The sequence below is a fragment of the Poecilia reticulata genome, chromosome 5 (assembly GCF_904066995.2).
Source record: "Poecilia reticulata chromosome 5, P_reticulata-male-v2, whole genome shotgun sequence".
In the NCBI taxonomy this organism is placed as follows: domain Eukaryota; kingdom Metazoa; phylum Chordata; class Actinopteri; order Cyprinodontiformes; family Poeciliidae; genus Poecilia; species Poecilia reticulata.
Window position 1 is genome coordinate 7,223,405 of NC_088834.1, and position 23,110 is coordinate 7,246,514.

General features: G+C 36.1%; 1 protein-coding gene across 1 annotated transcript; it reads left to right on the plus strand.

The window, feature by feature from the left end:
- The first annotated feature begins 4,965 nt into the window (after positions 1-4,965).
- On the plus strand, positions 4,966-22,571 carry lrrc38b (leucine rich repeat containing 38b). Its single transcript, XM_008409115.3, has 2 exons — positions 4,966-6,515; positions 18,375-22,571. Exons 1-2 carry the CDS (start codon positions 5,888-5,890, stop codon positions 18,620-18,622), a joined length of 876 nt encoding a protein of 291 aa, XP_008407337.1. The 5' UTR covers positions 4,966-5,887; the 3' UTR covers positions 18,623-22,571.
- The last annotated feature ends 539 nt before the right edge of the window (positions 22,572-23,110 follow it).

The window sequence follows — 23,110 nt, forward strand, 5'->3', positions numbered from 1 at the left end:
AGAAGGCCCATATGCCATGTGATCCCAGATTTGCTCATTTGGACATCACTGTAAACAGACCCAGCTGTGTGGGAATCCTGGGCACTCGTATCATTTAACGACATGAAAAACCAGGGATCATGGTGCTAAGCTGCTCTTTCCTGTAACTTTTTTAGGATATGGACTTTGTACCTTGCTGCACTGTATTGAATTACTCGCTGATTGCTGCAGAGATGATCACTGGCTGCCCTGAGCCATCTCTTCTACTCTGTCCTTGGGCTATAGAAACATAATTCTTTATCTCACGTCCTATCAGGGCAAAAGGCAAGGTGCCAAGAATCCCAAATGTCAGTGAGTGGCTTAGGAAATAACAGCTGCTGTTCCATCTTGAATGTCCACCGCCACATAGTGAGAGGTGTTGAAAGGGACATAGTGACATTTGCAACAGGGTCTTCTCAACTTCCTCTCGTCTCCCATCTCTGTTTCCACCATGCCACCAGTTGTTTCCTGCCCTGCTGTGACCATTAATCTACATACTGTTGGATACTAGGCTTCTTACCAGGCCAAACATCACGCTGTGTTTGACATTCATCATTTATTGATGGCCTGTTCTTTAATTGCAGTCGGAAAGAGCTTAGCTGTTCTGCTCTCACACTGGCTGATCCGTAGGGAAAGCCCTCCTACTGATTTTACTCACACTGAGAGCCGTACTGTTGACTTATAATGGTTGTACCAGGCACTGAAAAAAAATACCAACTGAAAAAAAATACCATTCAGGCTCAGACCTGTAAACAGTTTGAGTTTATTTGTGGAGAACATTTGTGTAACGTTGGCAGATGAGTAAAAGATCATTTTAGTTTGTAAGTGAGGAAATAAAGGTCCAAACCTAAATATATATGTATATATAAAACATATATATATATATATATATATATATATATATATATATATATATATATATATATATATATATATATATATATATATTATTTATTTATTTATTTTTTTTTTTAAAGCAGGGCACTGCTAAACTTTTACTGCATTTGTTCCAGTCTTGAATTGTTTTTATTAGAAATTGTGTATCCACCTGCCATCATAATGGTTCTTATTCGTATCTAATCTGTTTGTCTACATAACCTGCATGCAGACACCCCTGACAAGAGCTAGCCATCAAAGTAGGGCATTGTCTTCACATGAATCCACTTCTGAATGACATAATATGCACAATTTATGGCATTCAGTTTGTGCTGCTTTCAGATTCATTTGTTCATGTCATTTTTGCCACTGTAGATTGCACTAAGTGACTAATGCTTGAACCTGTATTAGTCATCCACTTGTAGTAGGGCTTTTTTTATTCATTGTTGTAATATTACTTTACAACTGCGAGAACACAACTACAGAGTAGACTTTCCTTGGGGGCAAAAAAATAAACAGTTGGCACATATAAACATATAAAGCCATGTAAAACATTGTTAGTATTCCGTTGCTGTCAACTAATGAGTTGTTCCTTTGTCATTCCAGATTGGACTTGAGATAATTAATGAAACTAGAAACTGATTTGTGTTAGCAAAAAATTGTTCCAAATATGCTGATGAATCCATTAACTATTATGCTGCTGAATTATGCGGTCCAGCAGATGTCCACATTCACCCTGTAGAACAAAGTTTGATGGTTTAAGGTACACATAGGCAAGTCACCTACAACTGCCATCTCTACTGCATATGAATATAAAATGCAGAGTTTCAGGTCTGATTATTGGTTGCAAAATCTGTCCAAATATTCACACCAGCAATGTCTATTACATTTGGTGATCTATTAAAAAACACACTGCAGATTTAATGCTTAAAGAAACTGAGATTTAAAAAACATATACAGTATTTTTAATGTGATGTGCTCTAGAGCTGCATGGGCAATTTAATTAATCAACCCTCTCTATCCATTTCTCATGTTGTGTAGATATTGAACACCTAATTTTAGCTGTCATGAATTTAAGCTAAAAATCATCTCAAATTTACTGCACCTAACTTTAAATTTCTTAAAGTCAGTAAGATTTAATCTTTGTTACTCTGATTTTGTGCTTATTCTAAATTTGAAATAGACTATGTTTCTGTAGCTTCATTAGTACTTTAAGAAACAATTATAGTTGTTTTAGAATGTACTGATAACATTATTACATTAATACATTTTATAATCTATTAATGAAGTAAAATTGTGACAGGCAGTGACTAATGTTAGATAATAATAATGCTATTGCTAAGAAAACTGTTACAATGTTATTCAGTAGAAGTAGTTTTATTTGTTTAAATTTGTTTTATTATTTATTTTGAAAGTGACTTTCAAGTCGTATTTGATGACAGTGAAACATACAAAAGATCTTCCAGTCAGAATTGGATGTCTCTGTTGCAGACATTCAATAATGGATTACACCGACAAAATTTGACTTGCTGTATCAATGTTTCTAATCCATATTTTACAAGAAAACCCTCCATAAGTGCTAAAGTCTTCCCATATTCTTCTACTTTGTATTCTTATTTCTTTGAACACCTAAAGGAACCATTTGTGTCTACATAAGGAATAGGCAGTGCGCTTTGGGTTTTTTATTTTAGTTTTTTTACAGACGCTTACATACATTGATTTTACAGTCGGTAGCAAAGACTCTCAGCTATAGATGTTCAGAGCAGAAAACATTTGAAGTACAAGAGGAGTGAGACTGTGCGTCAAGGTTCCACGACCTTGTTAGCAATGAAACAACATCATTCTTGATTTTCCTTATGTGCCCTCAGGTTTTCTATGGGGTTACCATTATGATGAATGATTCAAAGTTCAGCTTTACTGGATTTAAAGTACTACAGGGAATACATAAAACTGTTGATGATTAAAAATAAAAACTTAAGTTGTTTTTCTTGCACATTTAATGATAATATACTTAGAAATTGTCCACATAAAACTATTTTCATCAATGCACACTGCACTTGTCTAATATTTTAGCTTTTTAGTTTGATCTATTTAGGGAAGCTTCAGTGAAAGTTCAGCTTCTATTTATAGAGATACCAGGAGCATGCTTGAATTTGTACAGTATCTACACCTGAAAAAAATGCCTTCTAGAGCTACATCTTGATCTGCTGCACAGTTAGCATTTCCTTTGAAGCAGTCACTGCGTTCTGCTTAAATTAACTGACTTACCAACTGCAGCTGTACATGAAGTCAAATTAATCCCATGCCTAATGTAGATTAAAATCGGATTGTGTGAGTGGTTGTAAATGAAAGAGCACTGTGGTGGCAGGATAAACCACATGGGAGGATTAGTTTAGATTTCCAAGGCAGAGTTCAGAAAACTAATTTTCACTGAATGATGTGAAAAATGCATTACAATTGCATAACTAACAGACCGGATACTAATAAATGTTCGCAATCATGAAAAATATATTTATCCATTTCAGTTCACAATTGAGACGTGTCATTTGTTTTTATTATAACAGGCATGGTCATGTATTAAACACATATCAGGTATAAATAGATACATTTTCTTTCTTGTTATCTTTTATTTACTCTGAAGTTTATATACTTATGCCTAATGTGTGTGTGCTGTGAGTGTGTGAAACCGAAGTCAAACTTTTGTTTGTGCACACAAACTTGGCCAATAGATCTGATTCTGAATTAAGAAGTTACAACTGCTGGATAAAAGGTACAAAAAGGACTTCATAACAAAATGTCATGAAATGAAGGGAAAAGTATAAGGCAAGCACAGAAATTTGTAAAGAACGTCTTCAGGGTTTTTTGTTTGTGTAAAAAGTCTCTTTTTGAGCTGTTAGTTTAGCATTGTGAGGGCTATTTTATAACAAAATTATATGTTAGCCAAAAATGAAAAATTATTGCTGATACAAGTTGGCATAATTAGTATCATATTTGTTTATTTGTATGGTCTCAAATATAGAGAGGAAGCTAGAGCATAGTAAAGAAAAAAATAAAAAAAAAACAACAACCTGAAACTCAGAGGAACAACCTTAGTAGTCAACTAAAACTACACGAGTTTGGCAGATAATCCAGTGACGCTTAAATTAAAATGTGGGGCACATTTTGATTTCTGAACTAAGAAGTGACAACTGCTGGGTAAAAGGTACAATAGTAAAAGTAGGATCATGAGAAATATAAAGACAATTTCTTCATATAAACAAAAGTGGAATGAGGACACTGTGACAGACTGGCGATCAGTCCAGGGTGAACCCCGCCTGTGGCCCGGAACATTAGCTGGAGATACAGATAGGCACCAGCAACCCTCCGGATCCCACTAAGGGACAAGGGTGTAAAGAAAATGGATGGATGGATGGATGGATGGATGGATGGATGGATGGATGGATGGATGGATGGATGGATGGATGGATGGATGGATGGATGGATGGATGGATGGATGGATGGATGGATGGATGGAATGAGGACAGGAACAGACACTCAAGAACGGTAATATTAAATTTAGTTATGTTCCTGGGTCTTACTAAGCTTACTTTAGCTAGAAACGAAATCTCATATTTCTACATGCAAGAAAAAAGCAATCTAATCCAAATTGAGTTCGGAGAGGTAGTTCATTAAAAACTGGGTGCAGCTGTGAGGGAAGGGAAGAACTGAGGAAATGGCTGATAGGATAAAAATGGAATGTCAGAAAAAATCAAAACAAACACATGCATAATAAAAATCCAAACGCATCATGACAGATAATAGTCCTTTATTCCTACAGATATGTTTTTGTTAGGAAAATAGAGTGATCTCATTTTTTAATAATAATAATAATAATAATAATAATAATAATAATAATAATAATAATAATAATAATAATACATATTTGTAAATATTATTTTTTTAAACAAACAGCTGATAATATATTTTATAATGTAACGCTATTTTACAAACAGCTTTTATTACCTGTAATTTCTTCTCACTATAGGAAGTGACATCACATGTTGACAGTGACTTGATGAATCAGACACGCCCCCCTGGAAAAAGGAGAGGGCATGAGATAAACCGTGGTAGATTCGGAGGCAGACATTGGATTGGCATGGCTGTGTGCAGCTCAGCACTTCATTCTGCATCCACAAGGCTCCTGCCTGGGCATTTGGATTGTCTCTCAAACAGCTTAGAAATGGTGCTGGACAGCAAAGCACTGAGCCTGGCTTTGTTTTTACAGCATGTTGCAGGGCACTCGGAGATAGAGAGAGAGAATTAAGGGCGAGCGGGGGCAACATCACCACACATTTGAGCGATGCTCCGTGAGCTCTGTTTTTTTCACACCGTTTGGCTTTTCTGCACAAAGACTTTGGACTAATGGACGAATGCAGGAATGCAACTCTTTGCTTGTCATGCTTGAATTACTGTTCCATTTATCCTTTTTTGTCACAGTACTCATTGTCTTTGTCTATCACTGCTGCCAGACGAACTGTGGGGTAGTGTGGCGGACACAGCTTTCTCCTCAACCCCCCTCTCCCTTGTCTGTTTCCCTTACTTCTCTTCTCTCCCAGCTTGCTCGTGTTAATTTACCGCTTCTGAGCTACATTCCCCTTTGTGTTATCCTCCGTTATTCTCACTGGTTACTGTCAGGCTCTCGTTGCACATATAAAACAGATAGACTGCTGTTCTATCTTAGCAGCTTGTTACGTGATCTCCTAGAAAAGAGTTTTCCTCTGCTGTTCTGCCGTCACACAATTCCTAAGCTCTGTGAGGTATCTCTCTCCATAACATCAAGATGCTCATTCAAGAGAATTGATCTCTCTCACCCCCTTCACTCATCCCTTCCCCTCCCTTCTCCCAATCTTTTGCCCTCTGACCTCCGCCTTTTTGTTCTCAACCCCCATCCATTTTCTCTCTTTTGTCCTTAACCTAAACCTCCTCTCCCCTAATTCATTTGACCCTCTCGACCATGTTGCCATGGGTCCACTGGCTTCAACCTATCCTCGTTTTGCTGTCCTCTGTCTTTTGGACCTGGGGCGAAAACTGCCCAGCAACCTGCCTGTGCCCAGATCCTCACACTGTGGACTGTAGTGGCCGGGGGTTAACCCGTCTTCCTGAAGAGATCCCTTTGGATGTCCGGAGGCTTCTGCTAGCCGACAACTGGATACCCCGCATCCCTTCGGATTTTCTGGTTCTGTACAGTGACTTGGTCTACTTGGACCTCCGGAACAATTCCCTCTCTTACATAGAACCTGGGACTCTAAGCACTTCCTCCAGGTTGGTCTTCCTCGACCTAGGTAGCAACAATCTGACTGAAATCCCAAAGGGGACTTTTGGGGAATCCCGGAGCTTGATCAAACTGCGACTGGGAAACAACCCATATTTGAGCATGGTGAGTGAGGACGCCTTTCTGGGCCTCACCTCTCTGCGAGAACTTGAACTGGAACGTAATGCACTATCTACCCTAAAGGTGGGAGCCCTGAGTCAGTTGCCCTCCTTGCGGGTGGTGAGACTCGAAGGCAACCCTTGGGTTTGCAACTGCAACTTCACCAACCTGTTTGAATGGTTGATGGAAAATCGTCACAAGCTTCCAAATGGTAAGTAATGTCATTTTAGAAACAGCCCTTCGTTACTGTGCATTAGTCAGATAACGTAAATCTGAGTGAAACATTCATTGGTACATGGTAAATCCGATGCCATCACACTTCCCTGGCCTATTTGTTTCCTTATTTATTTTCCCAGTGGAAGAGGAAACCCCCTCCCCCTCCCCCTCCCTTGTTCTAATTTTGTCTCTTTTTTTTCTCCACCCCCACAGCCCTTGATGTGGGAGACTCAGTGCCTAACATGAGACAAAAGCACTTGTTTTTCACCGTGACAGTTATGTTTTACTTTATAAAATGTAATAGTGTTTAAAATTGTTTAATATTTTCTATGGCTTAAAAGAAACTCATGTGGTTTAGGATTTGAGTGTTCGTGTGAACCAAGCAGTGACCTCAATATTGCACGTTCATGAGATTAAACAATTTGTTTTTTGTTTTTTTTAACAAGATGCTTTATTATCTCTCATTTTCATGCATGCTGGAATTTAGGAGTAGGCAAACGCAAAGATTTTATTTTTCTCCAGAGAGAATAAAGACAATTTTTCCCATCATGTGCATATTGCTTTATCCTTGTGGATTTTTAGGCTGGCAGACTCCATCCACCAATGTAATTTAGCCGTGAGAGCTACGTTACATAACCGGATGGACATTTTGGTGGTTTTACAAAGCAGCCTCAGTGTGTGCATGCTTGTTCCAGAGGAACATGAAATATTAATAGCTCTTTAGGTAAAATCTCTAAACAAGGTTGACTGGTTTTAACAGCCAGAGTGTTATCACCCTGTATTAAAAAGGGGCTGCCAGTCTTCTCCATGATGAAAATGATACAAAATCATCTTATATTATTTCAATTGTAGATCCATTTATTTACTATTGTATTGTATGTGTTCTGTTACAAATGTTATTTGGGAGTTAAATCTGTTGTAGAACACAGATTATTTCTTTGCAATTGTTACAGACAGGACTTATCTCATGAGAGCAGGGTAGGATGTGGGAGCAAAGAAGCAAAAATAAACAGATCTGACGGCTGAGCAACACATGACTTGTACTAAGGGTGATAATTTTCACTTCAGATTACAAAAATGTGATAACATAGATTTTGTTTTTGCTTAATCTAAATGCATATTTATCTTAAATGTACATGGGTCCTCATGCTGCCAGACCCATTTAAGCTAAATGTACGTTTTGATGATTTAACAAAGCCGTTCTGATCAAATACCTTGAAAATATATGATGATTTTGGGGAAACTATCAGCTTTGTTTGAAAAAGATCTGCTTTCATATGAAGTCTGATTATTCATGAGCCAAATAATCTAAGGAGTGCTAAAGGTGTGTGTGTTTTAAATGTGGAAAAATAATTGCAGGAATCAGTTAAAGTTACACAGTAAAAGATGGGAAGAATTTCTAAATTGATTAGCATTTTAAAAGTTCACAAAACTATATAATCATTTCATCAAGCATATTACTCTGTCATAAAGACCTGTTTTCTGTCTGCAAGATCAAATTGGCTGAAGGTTAACGGTATTCTAATTGAATATTTTTGTGCTCAATCTGAAAATTGGTTTGGTACTTCTCAGGTCTTGTAAACTGCTGACAACCCACAAAATTAAATTAAATTACTTACAGACATATAGGCCATGGTGTTCTGTGCTATTGATTCTGCCCTTACTCTGCACTCAAATCTTTTTTCCTTTGCCACCTCGGGTAGGAAGATTTGCTCACACATTCGGTCCTCATGCTGCCAGACCCAATAAACATAATGACTGAGCTCTTAATATTGGGAAAATAGTATGACCTATTCACTGAAAAAAACTAACAAACATAAGAGACATGATTATACAATTACAGATGGATACTCATTAGTGAGTGAGCTTGATTTGATAGGCTTTGCAGTATGCGTTGCCTCTCTAACAAACTTCATCAGTTGATGGAAGTTAGCAACATATAATCTAGTTGGACAAAATCATGGAAATCTGTGTATGAGTTGAGTTTTTTTTTATTCTTGCACCATGACATATTAAAAAAAGTGGTCTATATAAGTCAACAGCTGAAATGTTATTTACCAGCAGACAGAATTAACTCTCATTTTAACATTGAATATTTTTTCTAACATTAAAACATTTTATCTCCAGCATTAATGGGTCTTTGAAATGACTCCTTAAAGTGTCTGAAGTTGCAAAATTAATAACGTTTTTAAGTGTAATTATCAGGTGTGTACCTGATAAGACTCCAAACAACATGATACAGCTGTGCACATGTATGAGTGACTAGTGAGCTTCTCAAGGCTGACACTTTATATCAGGAACTTAAAAGCTAATATATGGGCAAGATTTAACATGATAGGATAAGCTCTGAAAGTTATGACTATTACTCTTGGTTCTTTTTTTACCATTTGCACTTTACATTGTAGATTAGATTTAATTTTGCAGTGCAGAAAACAGAGATCTAGTCCTTACTTGTGCTCTAAGGAGTCTACATTTGACTCAGACTTGAAATCTATCACTCAACTCTCATGAAAAAAAAAACATTACTTCATGTAAGAATAGAAAAAAATAACCCAGTACCTTGACAGCATTTGACTAAATGGTGATTCTCATCTCCTTTGACTAGTGCACACAAATAACTGGTTATCATGTAGGAGTTCAATCTAATGCTTAAACACTTTGGGTCAATAAAATGGGTAAACAGCAACTTTCAGTTTCACCAGCTTTTATTCAAGGGGAGACATAGGGGAATATTTTAACCACTACAGTTTGTGTCTATTTATTTAATCTCTACGTATGTCATGGCTAATGTTATAGGGCATTTTTAGAACATTTCAAAGTCTTTCCTGTACTACCTGTTTTAATCAGGAGAGGTGTTTTTAAAGGAAGGGGGGGGGGGATATGAGCTACATCAACCTTTTTGAGCTAAATATGTTATAATTTTATTTCTTCATAAAAAACACACCTGGAACATTGCTTTGACTCATTCATGCATGTTTGAAGAATCCTTTAATCTCACGTGGCAGCTATAAGGGGGTTGCTTAACGCCTGTGTCTGTCCCCAGCTGAGGACCCACCCCATAAATCGTCCCTCCCCTGCGTCTCCTCCACACAGCTCCATCGGACTAACAGCAGCAGCAATTAGCAAATACCTGATGAAACTGCTGAGTTTGCTGAGCTTATCATACAAATTACAAAGCTCCTGTGAATGGTTGTACACGACGCCAATGGGCAATATGGAGAAGCATTGGTGTGATGACGTGCTTAAAGAGACAGGCTAATTTCAAAGCATCAGATATGGTTATGATGTGAAGTCAAAGTGTTTTTTGATATACAACATATTCATAACAACTGATGGTAGCATAGTTACTTGATTGTGCTACAAAATGGCTCCATATACCTGGAAAATATATTATACCCCCGTTATTTACTGTAGCTGATGATACCACCCACCTTGAAATTGGGTCTCTGTCTCTTTAAGAAACCCCAGCACTTTCTGACATTTTCCCTTATTTTAGAATTTTGAATCAATATTTATTTTTAGAATTTATTAAAAAATACATACTTACCAAGAGAAATCTGATCTGAAATTATTCAAAACATAAGCAGAAGGGGTTATATTAAAGGACACAAAATGGAAGGAGCTCTGGACAACATAGTGATTTCTGGGTATGTAAGTTGGGATATAAGCAAAAAGTTGAAATGACACTACCAAACATAGAACATAATAGAAATAGTCTTTAATGTCCAACACTGTGGACATTCAGGTGTAACAGCAGCATCAAAGTACTTCTAAGCGAACATACGCGTGTGCCATTATTTATTTATTTATTTATTTATTTATTTATTTATTTATTTATTTATTTATTTATTTATTTATGTGTTTATTAATTACAGATAGATTAATGAGAGCAATAATAAGTTGTACAGGATTATTGCATAAAGATCAGAAATGGCGTCTTCGGATCCAAGGAATATGCAACTGAGTAGGATGACTTGTTTTTCAAACGTACATAACGTGCATGCATATTAAGCATTACAAAGAAAACAGATCATTTACAGTATCTTTAATGATCTTTAATGAATATTAGTAATGAGTAAAATATTGCTAATGATTATGCAAATCCCAGAATGGATGTAAACACATATTGCTTTTGTTGGGAGCAGTGAAGAATATACAGTCTATCAGCTGCTGGGAGGAAGAATTTTCTCTAACAAGCCTTTGCGCACCTACAGTGCAGCACTATGTCACTGAAGAAGGTCTCCAGATTGTCCATCGGTCATGTTATTTTAGCCAGAGTCCTTCTGTCTCCCACCACCTGAACTGGTGGTGGTAGATCACCTGAACTGGTGGTGGGAGACCAGTTCAGGTGATAAACTGGTCTCCCACTGGAGGGAGCATCCGGGCACACCGCTGGCCTTCCTGATGAGCTTATTGAACAGCTTCCTCTGAGCTGAAAATCTCTAAATTATAGAACCCATATAGTATACAGAAATTAATCTATAGACATTCCTCTCTATAGGACAGAAATAGTTGCAGCATTCTTCATAAGTGCCTGCATAATATAGCAGCTGCAGAGTCTCTGCAGTAAATCCAATTCCCAATTCATTTTTCACTTCTTGATTTCCCTCGTGATTTTAACTTCACAGCACAGCATCCTTTTCTGTTTGTGTCACCGCTGGTCAGAATGATGGATGGTGAAAGATAGTTGAAATTTTTGAATTTCAAATTATGAGCAAAAAAAGAAAAGCTGAAAACACAGTTCATTTTTAAATAACTTCAGTTAGTCTCTTGTGTAGCAGTGGATATAACTAATTCTTTATTTAAAGTTGACTCACAAGTCAATTAATCTTTTTTGTATTTCTTTCTAGGTCACCATGTAAAAGTTTCTTTTAGCCACCAATCAGGTTCATGAATGTTTCAGTGGAAGATTGAGTGTAAACATGATCCACTGCTGTCTCCGGTGCTCTTGGGTTAAGGATGAACAAAGGCCATGTATAATTCAGACTGACACAGTTCTACAGCACATTGGCCAGGGTAATTGGAGCTACAGCTGCCTACAGGGCAGGGCAGGCCAATCTCTCTTGGGAGATGGCAGATTGGGATTCAGGCCCATCATGGTGTTGCTATCAACACTAGTCATGACCCGAACAGTTTCTCTGTAAAGTAGCAGTTCATATGACTACTGGGGTCAAAGCCTGAATTTTCCTTCACAGCCTATTGGGTTGCTCCTTTGAGACCCGTTTTCACACAGCACAAACAGCTCTGAAAATATGGTGTCACTGACCAGTTCTACATAGCACAAACATGAAGCTGCAAAGCTCAATGCGACATCTCTGGCTATCTTTACCACCCATGGGTATATGATGTGAAAATATCTGTTCTATTAACACAACCTGACAGCTTGTTTTATCTTGGCCTAATTTAATGTTTATTTAAAGTTTGGATGTGAGAGATGGTGCTGGCGAGGGAGAGCTGAGTGGGAAAAAGGTGGACAGATTTACAAAAAGTGATAGCATCATGTGGTACATGTTGAAAAGCAGGGGAGGATAATCTGCCACTTTCAGAAGTAAAACACATTATTTCCATGGATGCCTGTGGAAACCTGTTTGAACATTATTTTAGTTTTCTTTATCATGTGTTAAAAATTCAAGGCATTTTTAGCATCTGTATTTATGATCAGAATGAATTATGTTATTTGAAAATAAAAGAAAAAAGTCATTTTTGGATCTTTTAAATATGTCTTCTGTTTGTAGCAGTCAGCATGCTTTGTGGTTTAATGGTGACTAAATGTGTGTATGCTTGGTGTAAGGTTGCTGAATCTCTCCACAGACGGAGTTCCCTTATGAATAATTCACTCATTTCCCCGAGTCGCAGCAATGCTTCTCTCTTTGTGCATACTTTGCAAATATTACTCACTCTGTTACCATCCATTCTTTTTCTAACTTGAATGAATCTCACATTTTTTCAAATTAGGTATTAGATCTGTTTTTTTTTGTTAGAACTGAAGAACTTTTCCTTTTGACTCCAATCATGTATGAATGATTTAAGTCTATTGACATTTACCCATATGTTCAAGAGGTTAAATCAAGTATCATAGCTGAATGGTTGGATTATTAGAAAGGTCGCTATACACTTATGTTTCAAGTGTTATAAATGTAAGCTCAACTACATTAACAGGAATGTAGGACCACTGTTAATTGACTTGTTCAGAGATTAATCTGGAGAGATAGGGTGGCGTTAAAGGGAGGGATGTGAAACGAGGCAGCAAGGTAGATCAATCACGGCTGAGACAGGAGATAGCCTATCCTGTTGACTGGCTGCAATCCTAAATGTAATCTATCAACTGTTCGTGCCAAGACTGAAACATATCTGTGTGGGCAGACAAACCTGAGAGTGTAAGGGCGTGATTTGTATTACATCACTGAACAGTTGCCTGCTGTAGTCTTAATACTTGTCATAACACATATTTCAGGAGTAGTTTATAAACTGCTAGAGTATGACATAGTTCAAAAACTTAGTGTATATATCATCAATTTGAAAACTTTTTCCTTTCAACTTTGATAAGCCCTTAAACCCATCATACTTATTTTTGACTTCCATGACCAGAGTTAGGATATATACACAAAATAAACATGAAAGAAAAAGCAAGACGGCTGACACAGCATTTACATGTTCAATTCAACGTAATATGATTCATATCCTTGGTAAATTTAGATTTTAAGTACATTTGTGTTCACTCAGCCTGTGCATTTCCCCTGAATAAAAAGGATATATGTGTGTCAAAGTTAGTGGTGGGACTTGATTAAAACTTTTAATCAAAAGTGGTTGAGACCATGATAGCTATACCATGATAGCTAGTAAGTTTGTGTAATGTAGGGTCCATGAAAAGAAAATCAAACATAGACAGAGCGCATAGATTCTAGCCATATTGTTTCAGCTTCAACTTTGGCAAATTAAGGAAAACACATACAATAACTTGGCAAGCTATACAAACAACAGTGTTGGCTCTGATTCACTTATTCACCTTTTATTTTTATAGAAATATTTATGATTTATGACTAAAATGTAAATAAGTTAACATATTTTGACAAAAACAAGCTACACATAGAATCTAAATTGTTTTGGAGAAAACGTTTATAGCTGACCATAAAGAGAGAGAAGACAGAAATAATGTAAAACGTCAAACCCATCATCTGTTGGAGAAAAAAAGTTTTTAATTCAAATATTAGTAAAACATACAATGATGAGACTTATTTGTGCCATTCTCTATAATCAATGAACGCATTTTTCTCACAAAACAGCTAAATGCACAAAATTCTTACCCTTTTTATTGTGTAACTAATTATAGTGTTTGCATACTGAAGGCAGTGATGAATACAGTTTTCACCAGATAAATTTATCTCCTTCAGTGTGTAGGCCCCCACACAATGTCTTCTGTCCTATGGCGATAGCTTTATTGGTTGTATGTCAACTTTGTTTTGGTTTCCCTGAGATAGAGAGATATATGAGCTGCTTAATGGTGTTCAAAGTTGGGTTTCGCTTTCTGCTTTGGCTCCGTTTGTTTTTCCCTGAGATTTTGCTGCTCTAGTGTGACAGCCACTAATGTTCTAAGGTGTTGAACAAATAAGATGAGCTCTACGGGAAAGTGCCTTAAACTGTAGGAATGGTTATTATTTTTTTTATTTAATTTTTCTTTCTTTGTTCTTTTGTTAGTCCATGTTGTTAGATGCACTCACATTTTGCAATAATCTACTAAAGGTCTTTCAGCTGTTTTGACACTAAAATCCTCTTAAAATTCTGAAATACCCAATATGGGGTGTTGGGTAATTCTGATGTGGTGTTGGTGGCCTCTGAGATAAGTCGTATGTCTTTCCTTTGCTAATAAAGTGAGCAATGAAGTAGGTGACCTTCTTGGTAATTTATGGTTGTGTTCACTTTACTTTGAAATTTTGAGGGCCATTTATTCATTTTATTTCGCACATCAGACTACATCTAGGTAGTTTTTAAACCATTCTCAGGCTGGAAAACCAGAGAGAAATTTAGTTAAGATTAAATTTCCTCATAATAAATAATGTACGTAAATGTAGCAAAAGTAATTTTTATCTGTTTGTCTTGTTAAAATCAGGTCAGTCAATTCTGCTCTAAGGAAATGTCAAATAATGGGAAAAGTTTTTTTATGTTGTTCATTAATGTCAATTGTAGTCTTATTGACTTATATTTATTATAGTTTTATTTACTTAGTGTAATATTTTCTAATCCATTCATTTGCTTGCGTGTTCTTTTTAGTTATCTTTATGAATCTGTTACAATTGACTGTAGTAAAGGAACCTTTAATTAACATATATTTGGGTGAACCTTTGTAAAAGAAGTTCACCCAAATGGTTTATCCTGGTTTCTTTTCTTTCAAAACAGAATCACTGAAAGGAATTTTAACACCACTATTTACACCTTTACACCACTATTTACACTATTACGAACGTTTATTTCTGCATTGACTTTTACGTTTTTTTAAACCAGCTAATTAACACCTTAGTAGCTATTTCTTAGCTTCTGTTAAAATAATTACTCTACCTTTATTATGTAAAACAAATATCTCCAGGCATACATTTGGATTTAGATCTATGCTGCGAAGTCAGGAAATATTTGTAAAGTAGTCAGTTTGCTGTGTGTCTCAAATGAGACTAAATTCACTACAATTTAGGGCTGGAGCAATACCTCGAGTGATTTGGGTATCTCAATTATTAAAATTCCTCGAGGAAAATTCATCTGCCTCAAAACTTTGTTGAGTTATGTTTTATTATTTAATGCACTGTGTTCCGGCCGGGTCATTATTTGCGTCACGCAGCGCTCTGACTTCCGCCTGAGTTGTTGATGAAAGTCGTTTCTTTATTATTAAATTGGATGTAATTTCAGATTTTTGTATTACTTTTCTTCAGGTTAACTTCGAGAATGAGCTATTATTGTTATTTTCTAAATTACAGAGAAGTTATTGTTAGGGATGCTCAAATGTGAAAAATTGGACTGATGTTGATATCCGATAGTAATACTGCTAAGTTAGATTTACTAACGTTTTATTTTATCTGTTTGTTATCCGATTACTCGATTAATCATAAGAATAATCGATAGACCACGCGATTACAAAAATATTCGTTTACAACAGCGCTAATCTGAATATCCTCATGACAGCTTGTAATTATGAGAAACTGTCATTATAGTCTTTGCTTCAGAAGGTCACAATTGCAAAGAACCACAGCTGTTGGGTAATTTTCTAATCTGTTAGTCAGTCCAATCTGTTTCAGTATTGTGTAATGTTAATTTTGATGTCTGCTTGAAATTAGAGATGAGGATGCATTTTATTTTTCAACATTGCATTGAGACCAAACTTGCATCCTAATTGAAGATTTGCTTCAACAGAGAATTAGTGTGCACTTTTGTCCCACCAAGTTATTACACCTTTTTTTCTCAGGTGAACTATATCAAATAAATCCAATTTTATATAAGAGGAAAGATTTGAAATGGTTCACCGTGTTGTTTTTCTTTCATCACAGAATCACTGAAAAGAATTTTAACACCACTATGTACACCTTTAAAGTGTTTTCCCACCAGCCTTTTCGTTAATTATCAACTAAACTAGAGTTGTTCACATTTTTTTAATTATTGGCCTGCTTTAGATAAATTATAAATAGTATGACAAGTTAATTCAGTGACACCTATCGAAGCATTACATTCCACAGCAATAATTTTGTGTAAAATAGAAGACCGTGCCGATGTTTCTTAAAACGATTACCTCTTACTCTGAAGTGTCGGTGGTGTATGTAAACATTTAAATACACCACCACCAATTCCATATACTTTATGAAGAAAAGTTTATATGATAACTTTCCTTTGTGCATTTAGGATGCAGAAGTCTGTAATTGACTGAGCTCTCCATTTCAGCAGCAGCTTCATATATGAGGGGTGGGATATTGTCCAACAGTGATGTTGCCAGATTTTTCTGTCTTCTACCACTTTCACTGGGCCCACACTCCAAAGGACCACAGTCTCTCTCCTCAGCAGTTAGTTTTCCTGTAGTATCAGTGTTGTGGATCCAGTCTAGCTTAGTGTTCAAGTGAACATCCAGGTTAGAGTCCACTGTCTCTCTGTTCACCTCCTGGATTGTTGTTGCAGTTGGTGAGGTGGGACTGAGCTTGTGGAAGTCCACCACCAGCTCAGGATACACAAGTTGGTTATCCCTAGTTACACAGTCTAAAAGGCAATTATACCAAATACTAAAGAAATGCATACAAGCTTGTGGATCTGAAGGAAGCCAATAAATATATTGTTTAGAAAAATTTCTTACACATTATTATTTTCTTAACATCTATATATAATAATAACTCTAAATCTAACCAAGCTACATCAGAAAAGTTTTGTCTCCTTTGATATCCGATACAGAAACAAAAGGTTGTGTATTTATACAGCATATGTAAACATCTGATTTTAACTGTGTGTATGAAATATACAAAAAGTGTCACCATGTCCCCTTCCTGCAATCATGGGTGCGTGACGGTTCCTGTTCCCTACTAAGTGAATGTTAGATGAGATGTAAGAATCTATTTTGTATTAGGGGATTAGTGTCACCAACTTTTATCAAGCTCTTACAGAGTTCAGTTACAAACCTTATTAATAGTGCAGCAAGTTAATCAGAGGACCACGAAAACCAATTCCATGATATCACAAATGTCCATTATGTCTTTTTTCCATTGTCACAACATTTAGGTGTTGAATGTGCATTTACTAAGCTTTACAGATTGCACAAGCTGCTTATTTCATTCTCTGATTTTTGTTATGTTTTTTGTCTTATAAGGTTCTCACTTCATTTATACATTTATACAATTGATGCTAAATAGTAACAGGAACTGTTACTGAAATTAAGGATTGTAATGAAAACTTATGCAAAGAATTTCTCGTATTATCATAAAAAAAGAAATGCTTTAAGGCTAACATATGTTGTTTTAGAAATTTTATCTATTTGCATGCCCAGCAACAGTGAAAAGTAGCCACCCACATTGCAAGCCTTTATACAGTATCTGCCCACATAACTACAGCAGTGTTTCTTATAGTACAATGCATTGCCAAAAGTCTTCTCTGTGCTGCATAGAGCATTGTGTTTGCAATGTTAAGAGTGCATCAATTAAAGACTGTTGCCCTGCATTAAATACATATGTCTAATTAACGCTTGTAGCAATTTAGGCTCAAAGGCCAACAGAATTGTCGGTGCAACCAATTGAATGATATACACTGTAAAACTGACCTTGATCATTGTGCAATTTATTTTCATAAATCTGTGGGATAAAAAGGATGCAAAGTAGGTGAACTGTGATTCTGAGTCTAATGAACACTAAATATTCATTGATCCATCCTCAGATTTCATGCTGGATATGAAAGCAGCCAAAACTACTGTCAAAACAGGTGGATTTCTGTGGAATGTACTAACCAACATAACATATTTTCTGAGCAATTTTAGTTGTTAATAACATAGTAGTGTGTTAGTAATACACTACAGGCTCCCAAAATGAGCTGATCTAAAACTACCTAAAAATTAAATAAATTACTGTTTTCAGTTTATTTCACAGTATGCAACCACACATCACACTCTTCCAGTGAGAGTAAGTGCGTACCTGCTGCCTTGCTGTGGGTGGGCATACTGTAAACCCAAAGCAACTTTAACTCATAATGTCAAACTAGAATTCCAAGTATTTTGTACAAGCAAGAAAGCTGAACCAGGGATCTTTTATTTTCTGCTGGCTACTTGAGCTGAAACCTAATCACACTGACCGCCATTCATTATATCTGGTGATTTAATCCAATTCCTTTTCCTGTTCTGTTTCAGGGGTGGAAGGTATGGAGTGCTCCCTTCCCATGGATGGCAGACGTGTTTCTCTGACACAGCTCTCAAAGGACAGCTTTCGTGAGTGCCAGGCCACCCTAACTCTGACAGACCTGCTCATCATCATTTTTTCTGGCATCTCTGTGTCTGTGGTGGCCATCATGACCAGCTTCTTTTTGGCTTCAACTGTTCATTGCTTCCAGCGCTGGAGTAAAGGCACCAAGGGAGATGAAGAAGAGAGTGAGGAGTAAAAACGGTTTCCTTGTAGGGACGTTTTTCCTGGTTCTCCAAACTAGTTGAGGACACTCAAGAAAGTGTGTGGTCAGTGCTGTTTCCTACTTGGTAAAGCTCCAGAACCCTTGGATCATGGATTGGTACAGTTACAGTCAATAGATGAATATACATATTATCTAACAAAATACATCTCAACGGAATGAGGTTTGTAAGTATACCACTCCATGTGTTCAAAAATTCTATGGGGATCATATTTTTGTCTGTGAAAAGTCAAAGTTTTTGGCTCAGTGTCAAATATTCTGATGAAAAATAATGAGGCCAAGACTATGGCTTGTATCGAAAGAGAAATAGATTTCACTGGACTACTAACACATAGGAAATATTTTTCTTGTAGTGCTGTCATTTTTGTCTTAGAAAAACCAAAAAACTAAATCTAATGCTGATCATTCAGCTTTGGAATCTGAAATTCTGTAAAGAAAGCTCAAGGCTTTTGTGAATTTTAAAATCATATTCACTGGAACTTAATCTATGTAAAGCAGGACACTTCACTGACCTAAAATATCTTATAAAAGGATGTCATAATGACAAGTGACCTCAATATTTAACTGCTTGTAATGTGATATGCTGGCATATCGTATCATTTAAAGGTGTCCTGTCTGGATTGCCTCGTTTGCTTATATTTAAAGGTTGCTCTCAAGATATGAAGAAGGTTAATAGTGTTGCTCCTTCTGAATTAATCATAGGCGGAAAGCTTAACAAGAAGGGTTTGGTTGACAGTTGGTCTTCTCAAACTTCCAGCAGTATTCATTATATAATTACAAATTTATGTACAAAAGTAAATGGCATGTAATCAAAAAATAAAAACAAAGAGCATACTATGTTCATTAGATTCATGACTGTAAACTATGTAGAGAAAGATATTTCTAAAATATATACAGTATAGTCTTGGAAATTATGACAAAAATATGGTATTAAATTGAATCTATTTAGTTACTCTGTTGATGCACTTTAAACAGTAAACCTAATTTTGGCAGGTATCTCATTTAGACTAATACTGTCTTTGCCAAAGATTAAGTTTCAGTAGAAGAAAGAAGACATGGGAGGACTTTGTTGTGGATGGCATGCTACATAGAGAGGCAGAAGTAGCTTCATAATAGAAACCAACTTGCACTTTGTAGAAACCCTTTGTACTCAAATAATTACATCTCCAAAGATTCACAATTTCTTCCTGTCAGTCTTTAGCATCTTTCAGATCAGAGTTCTGTGATAAACACATAAACACAAAGATCCCCTTATATCTTCCTTTGGCATTCAGGTCCTACAAGTTGATTTGGTGAGCTCATGGGTTACGTGTGTAACTCAGCTCCAGTTACTTGAGCAACGCACATATGTATGTTGAACATTTCTCTTATACCCAGTAATCTCTGAATTGGATCTTTTTTGTGAGTTACAAGCTGTCATAATACAGTCAGGTCTTCAAATACAAGCAAAATTGCAGTGCAGTCATGCTTAGCACATTTGTGTCTGTCCCAGATTATACTAAACATATTTCTCAGATTCAATCCAAACTGGGGGATCATCACAGTGTCCTATAGCTGCCCCATTTCATCTTATGCTCATCTTGGCTCTGTGACTATACCTTCTCAGGTGGATCATAGACAAAACAGCAGTGGGTCACCTTTGACCTTATTTCACTTGGGCTCTTTAAGCTGATCATGAAGAACACCGGTGGAACACATTTGAGCCTGACAGTCTGATCTGAAAGGAGCTTTTGACCAAATCAGCAGTCTTCGCTCCTTAATTTGCAACATATGGTTATTTCTTTTACAACAGCCAAAAGTTTGGTCATTTGGGAAATGGTTTGTCTTTCTATCTTCAACATAGCTGCCATTTTGTTATTTATTTTTACATCTGTTTATAAGTTGTCTTTCTCAAGAGTATACGACACAGCTCAACTGACACAGAGAAAAAGTCACATGTAAACACTTTCTCCACTGGTCCTGCAGTCATGATGGTGCGACACACTCATAGCTAATAAAGCAGAGTCCTGGACACTTTTTTTTTTTTTCTTGAATTTGCATTTAGTGTTTTCAAATCCTCAGTTATAAGGACTTGAAATGCACAAAAGCTGATTTGTAATTATTTATCATGTTCTTGTAATCATTTGTAATTCAGCAAACTGAGATGTAGCAAAAAGAATGTCAACCAGTGGATATAAAAAGAGCCATCCATATATTGTGATCATTTCTGTGCGGGGAATACAAGAGGAAAAAGAGACACTTTTTTTTTCTCGTTAGAAGGAATTCAAACCCTAGATGTGCAGCAGTCAATAGCACATTTTGCAGAAATGACAAAATATAAATGTGGCCTTATTCATTGTTGTTGTTTTCCAATAGGGATTAACAAAAATCATATGAGTCATAGTACAATTTTTCAAAGGATGTCTCAAATCATATAACAATTGTTGTAATCTACTTGTAGTGTTGATGTATGTATTCATATATGCGCCATATATGTCCCACATTCTAACAACAATGGCACTGTATGGTAAAATTTCAATTTATGGATATTATGTATTGCCTAAACATGGTACACACTGATTTCCCATTCTGAATAGAAATAATAGACACTGACCTTCTGCTAACTCCTGCTTCTGAAATGTCCATCAGTGTAACAGACTTGTCAGCTTTGGGAATTTATCAGATGTAAAAGCAGTGTTCCTTTGGAAACCAAATAATAGAAAACAGGAAAAGGAATTACAGGGGTTTGGGAGATAATGCTATATTCCTTAAAACTCAAAACATCTGGAAGTAGGGAAGGATAAGGCTAATTAGATTGAATTACCTCTCTGTTTTATTACATTAAAGGTTTTTACCTTGACCCTCTACTTCCTGTCTGTCAAGAGGACATCCAATGTTTTTTTTTTGTTTGTTTTTTATTTCCAGGGTTGAACATACATTTCTGCAGTCACATTCTGTTAAATTGTTTGGGCAGTTAGATAAATAGAAAAGTGCTTCCAGTTTTAACTTTGAGTACATTACTTACCAAAACACAAAGCTAAGCCAGATTAATAAAAAAGAGATGTGGCCCCAAATATCAATACTTATGAGTATATCCCTGCAAGCAAATAGTACAAAAGTCAAATCCAAGTCTATTGTACCACATGTGATATTTTGATCAGAACCAAACTGTTACTAATAGCCAGAGCTATGTTTCTCTAAGTCGTTCCAGCTGAATAACCTCACTCTAACACTAAAAATTCCTAGGTGAAGAAAATTGGAAAACCTAGCAAGATTACAAGCAAAAAAATATTCCTTTTATACCCTCAAAAAAGTTAAAGTTAAGTGAGTTAATTGAATTTATTTACAAATTATAACCTGCTTTTTTATATCCATATGCACAAACTGGTGTGAAGGGATAACAGGGAGATTTTTTATACATATCATTATTATTTGCAACTACTGTGTAGTTATTGTATATTGAAAATACTATGTTAGATTAGTTGTTAGAATGAAAAATGTTAGCATGACATTTTACTTTCTCTTACTTATTTTACTACCAATATCAGTACATTAGAGCATGCACTGTTAAGTTACCAACTGGATAATTTTCAAATTCATGTCTATTTTTCTATTACAGCTTCCAAAATGAAGCATTTACTTACATTGTTTGTCCCCTCTGGAACTTTCTGGCATTGCACATCCCTGGGAAGCAGAAACAGTGGTGGCTGCTTTTGTGTGGCTTATCTTGCATAAAATACCAAAATTCTTGTTGTGATTTGTCAGACAAAATGTCAGAATGGGTCAAATCTAAATTATTTTGACGGAAAAATGAGTGACGACACTGTTGCTACTGAATGCAAATTTCCAAATGTCAAACAGACACTGTCAAACAGACTGTATGTGTAGCTGTATATTGATGTTTGGTTAAAAACTGATAGTAATAAAATCCTTTCTCCTGTCTTCATCTGTGTTTGCTCCAAATAAAATTTACTTACACGGTGATACATGAAAAATCTAGGTAGCATTTGGCAAGATGTAGCACTGAAAGAGAGAAATGCACTTTGTGTTATAACAATTTTTATGTTGTGTTTACAATGTTCCTCAGCAGGAATCAATGCAAGTTAAAAGGCATCAGTATGTTTCATTTCACCTGTTTTGGACAACAGTAGAAATGATCATTTTAATAAAGTGGCAGTTGGAAAATTTGAAAAAGAACTCTGTAATATATGTGAATTTCTTCCTCTTGTTTCCTTGGGTTTACAGACTTGGCTTCTCAAGGCAGCAGATAAATAACCCTCATCTGTAAACACAGCACAGTGTGTCATTTCACAGAGCAATCTTATCACTGCAAATATGCAAATAGCAGTAATATATTTGGAAAAGGTGCTAAAAAATTACACTAATAAAGAAAAATGTCATATGAAATTGCAGCAAGTATCTGGAGTTTCCATGTAAATATTCTTGATTTAGTCTGATTTGATGCAATACAGAGTAACAAATGAA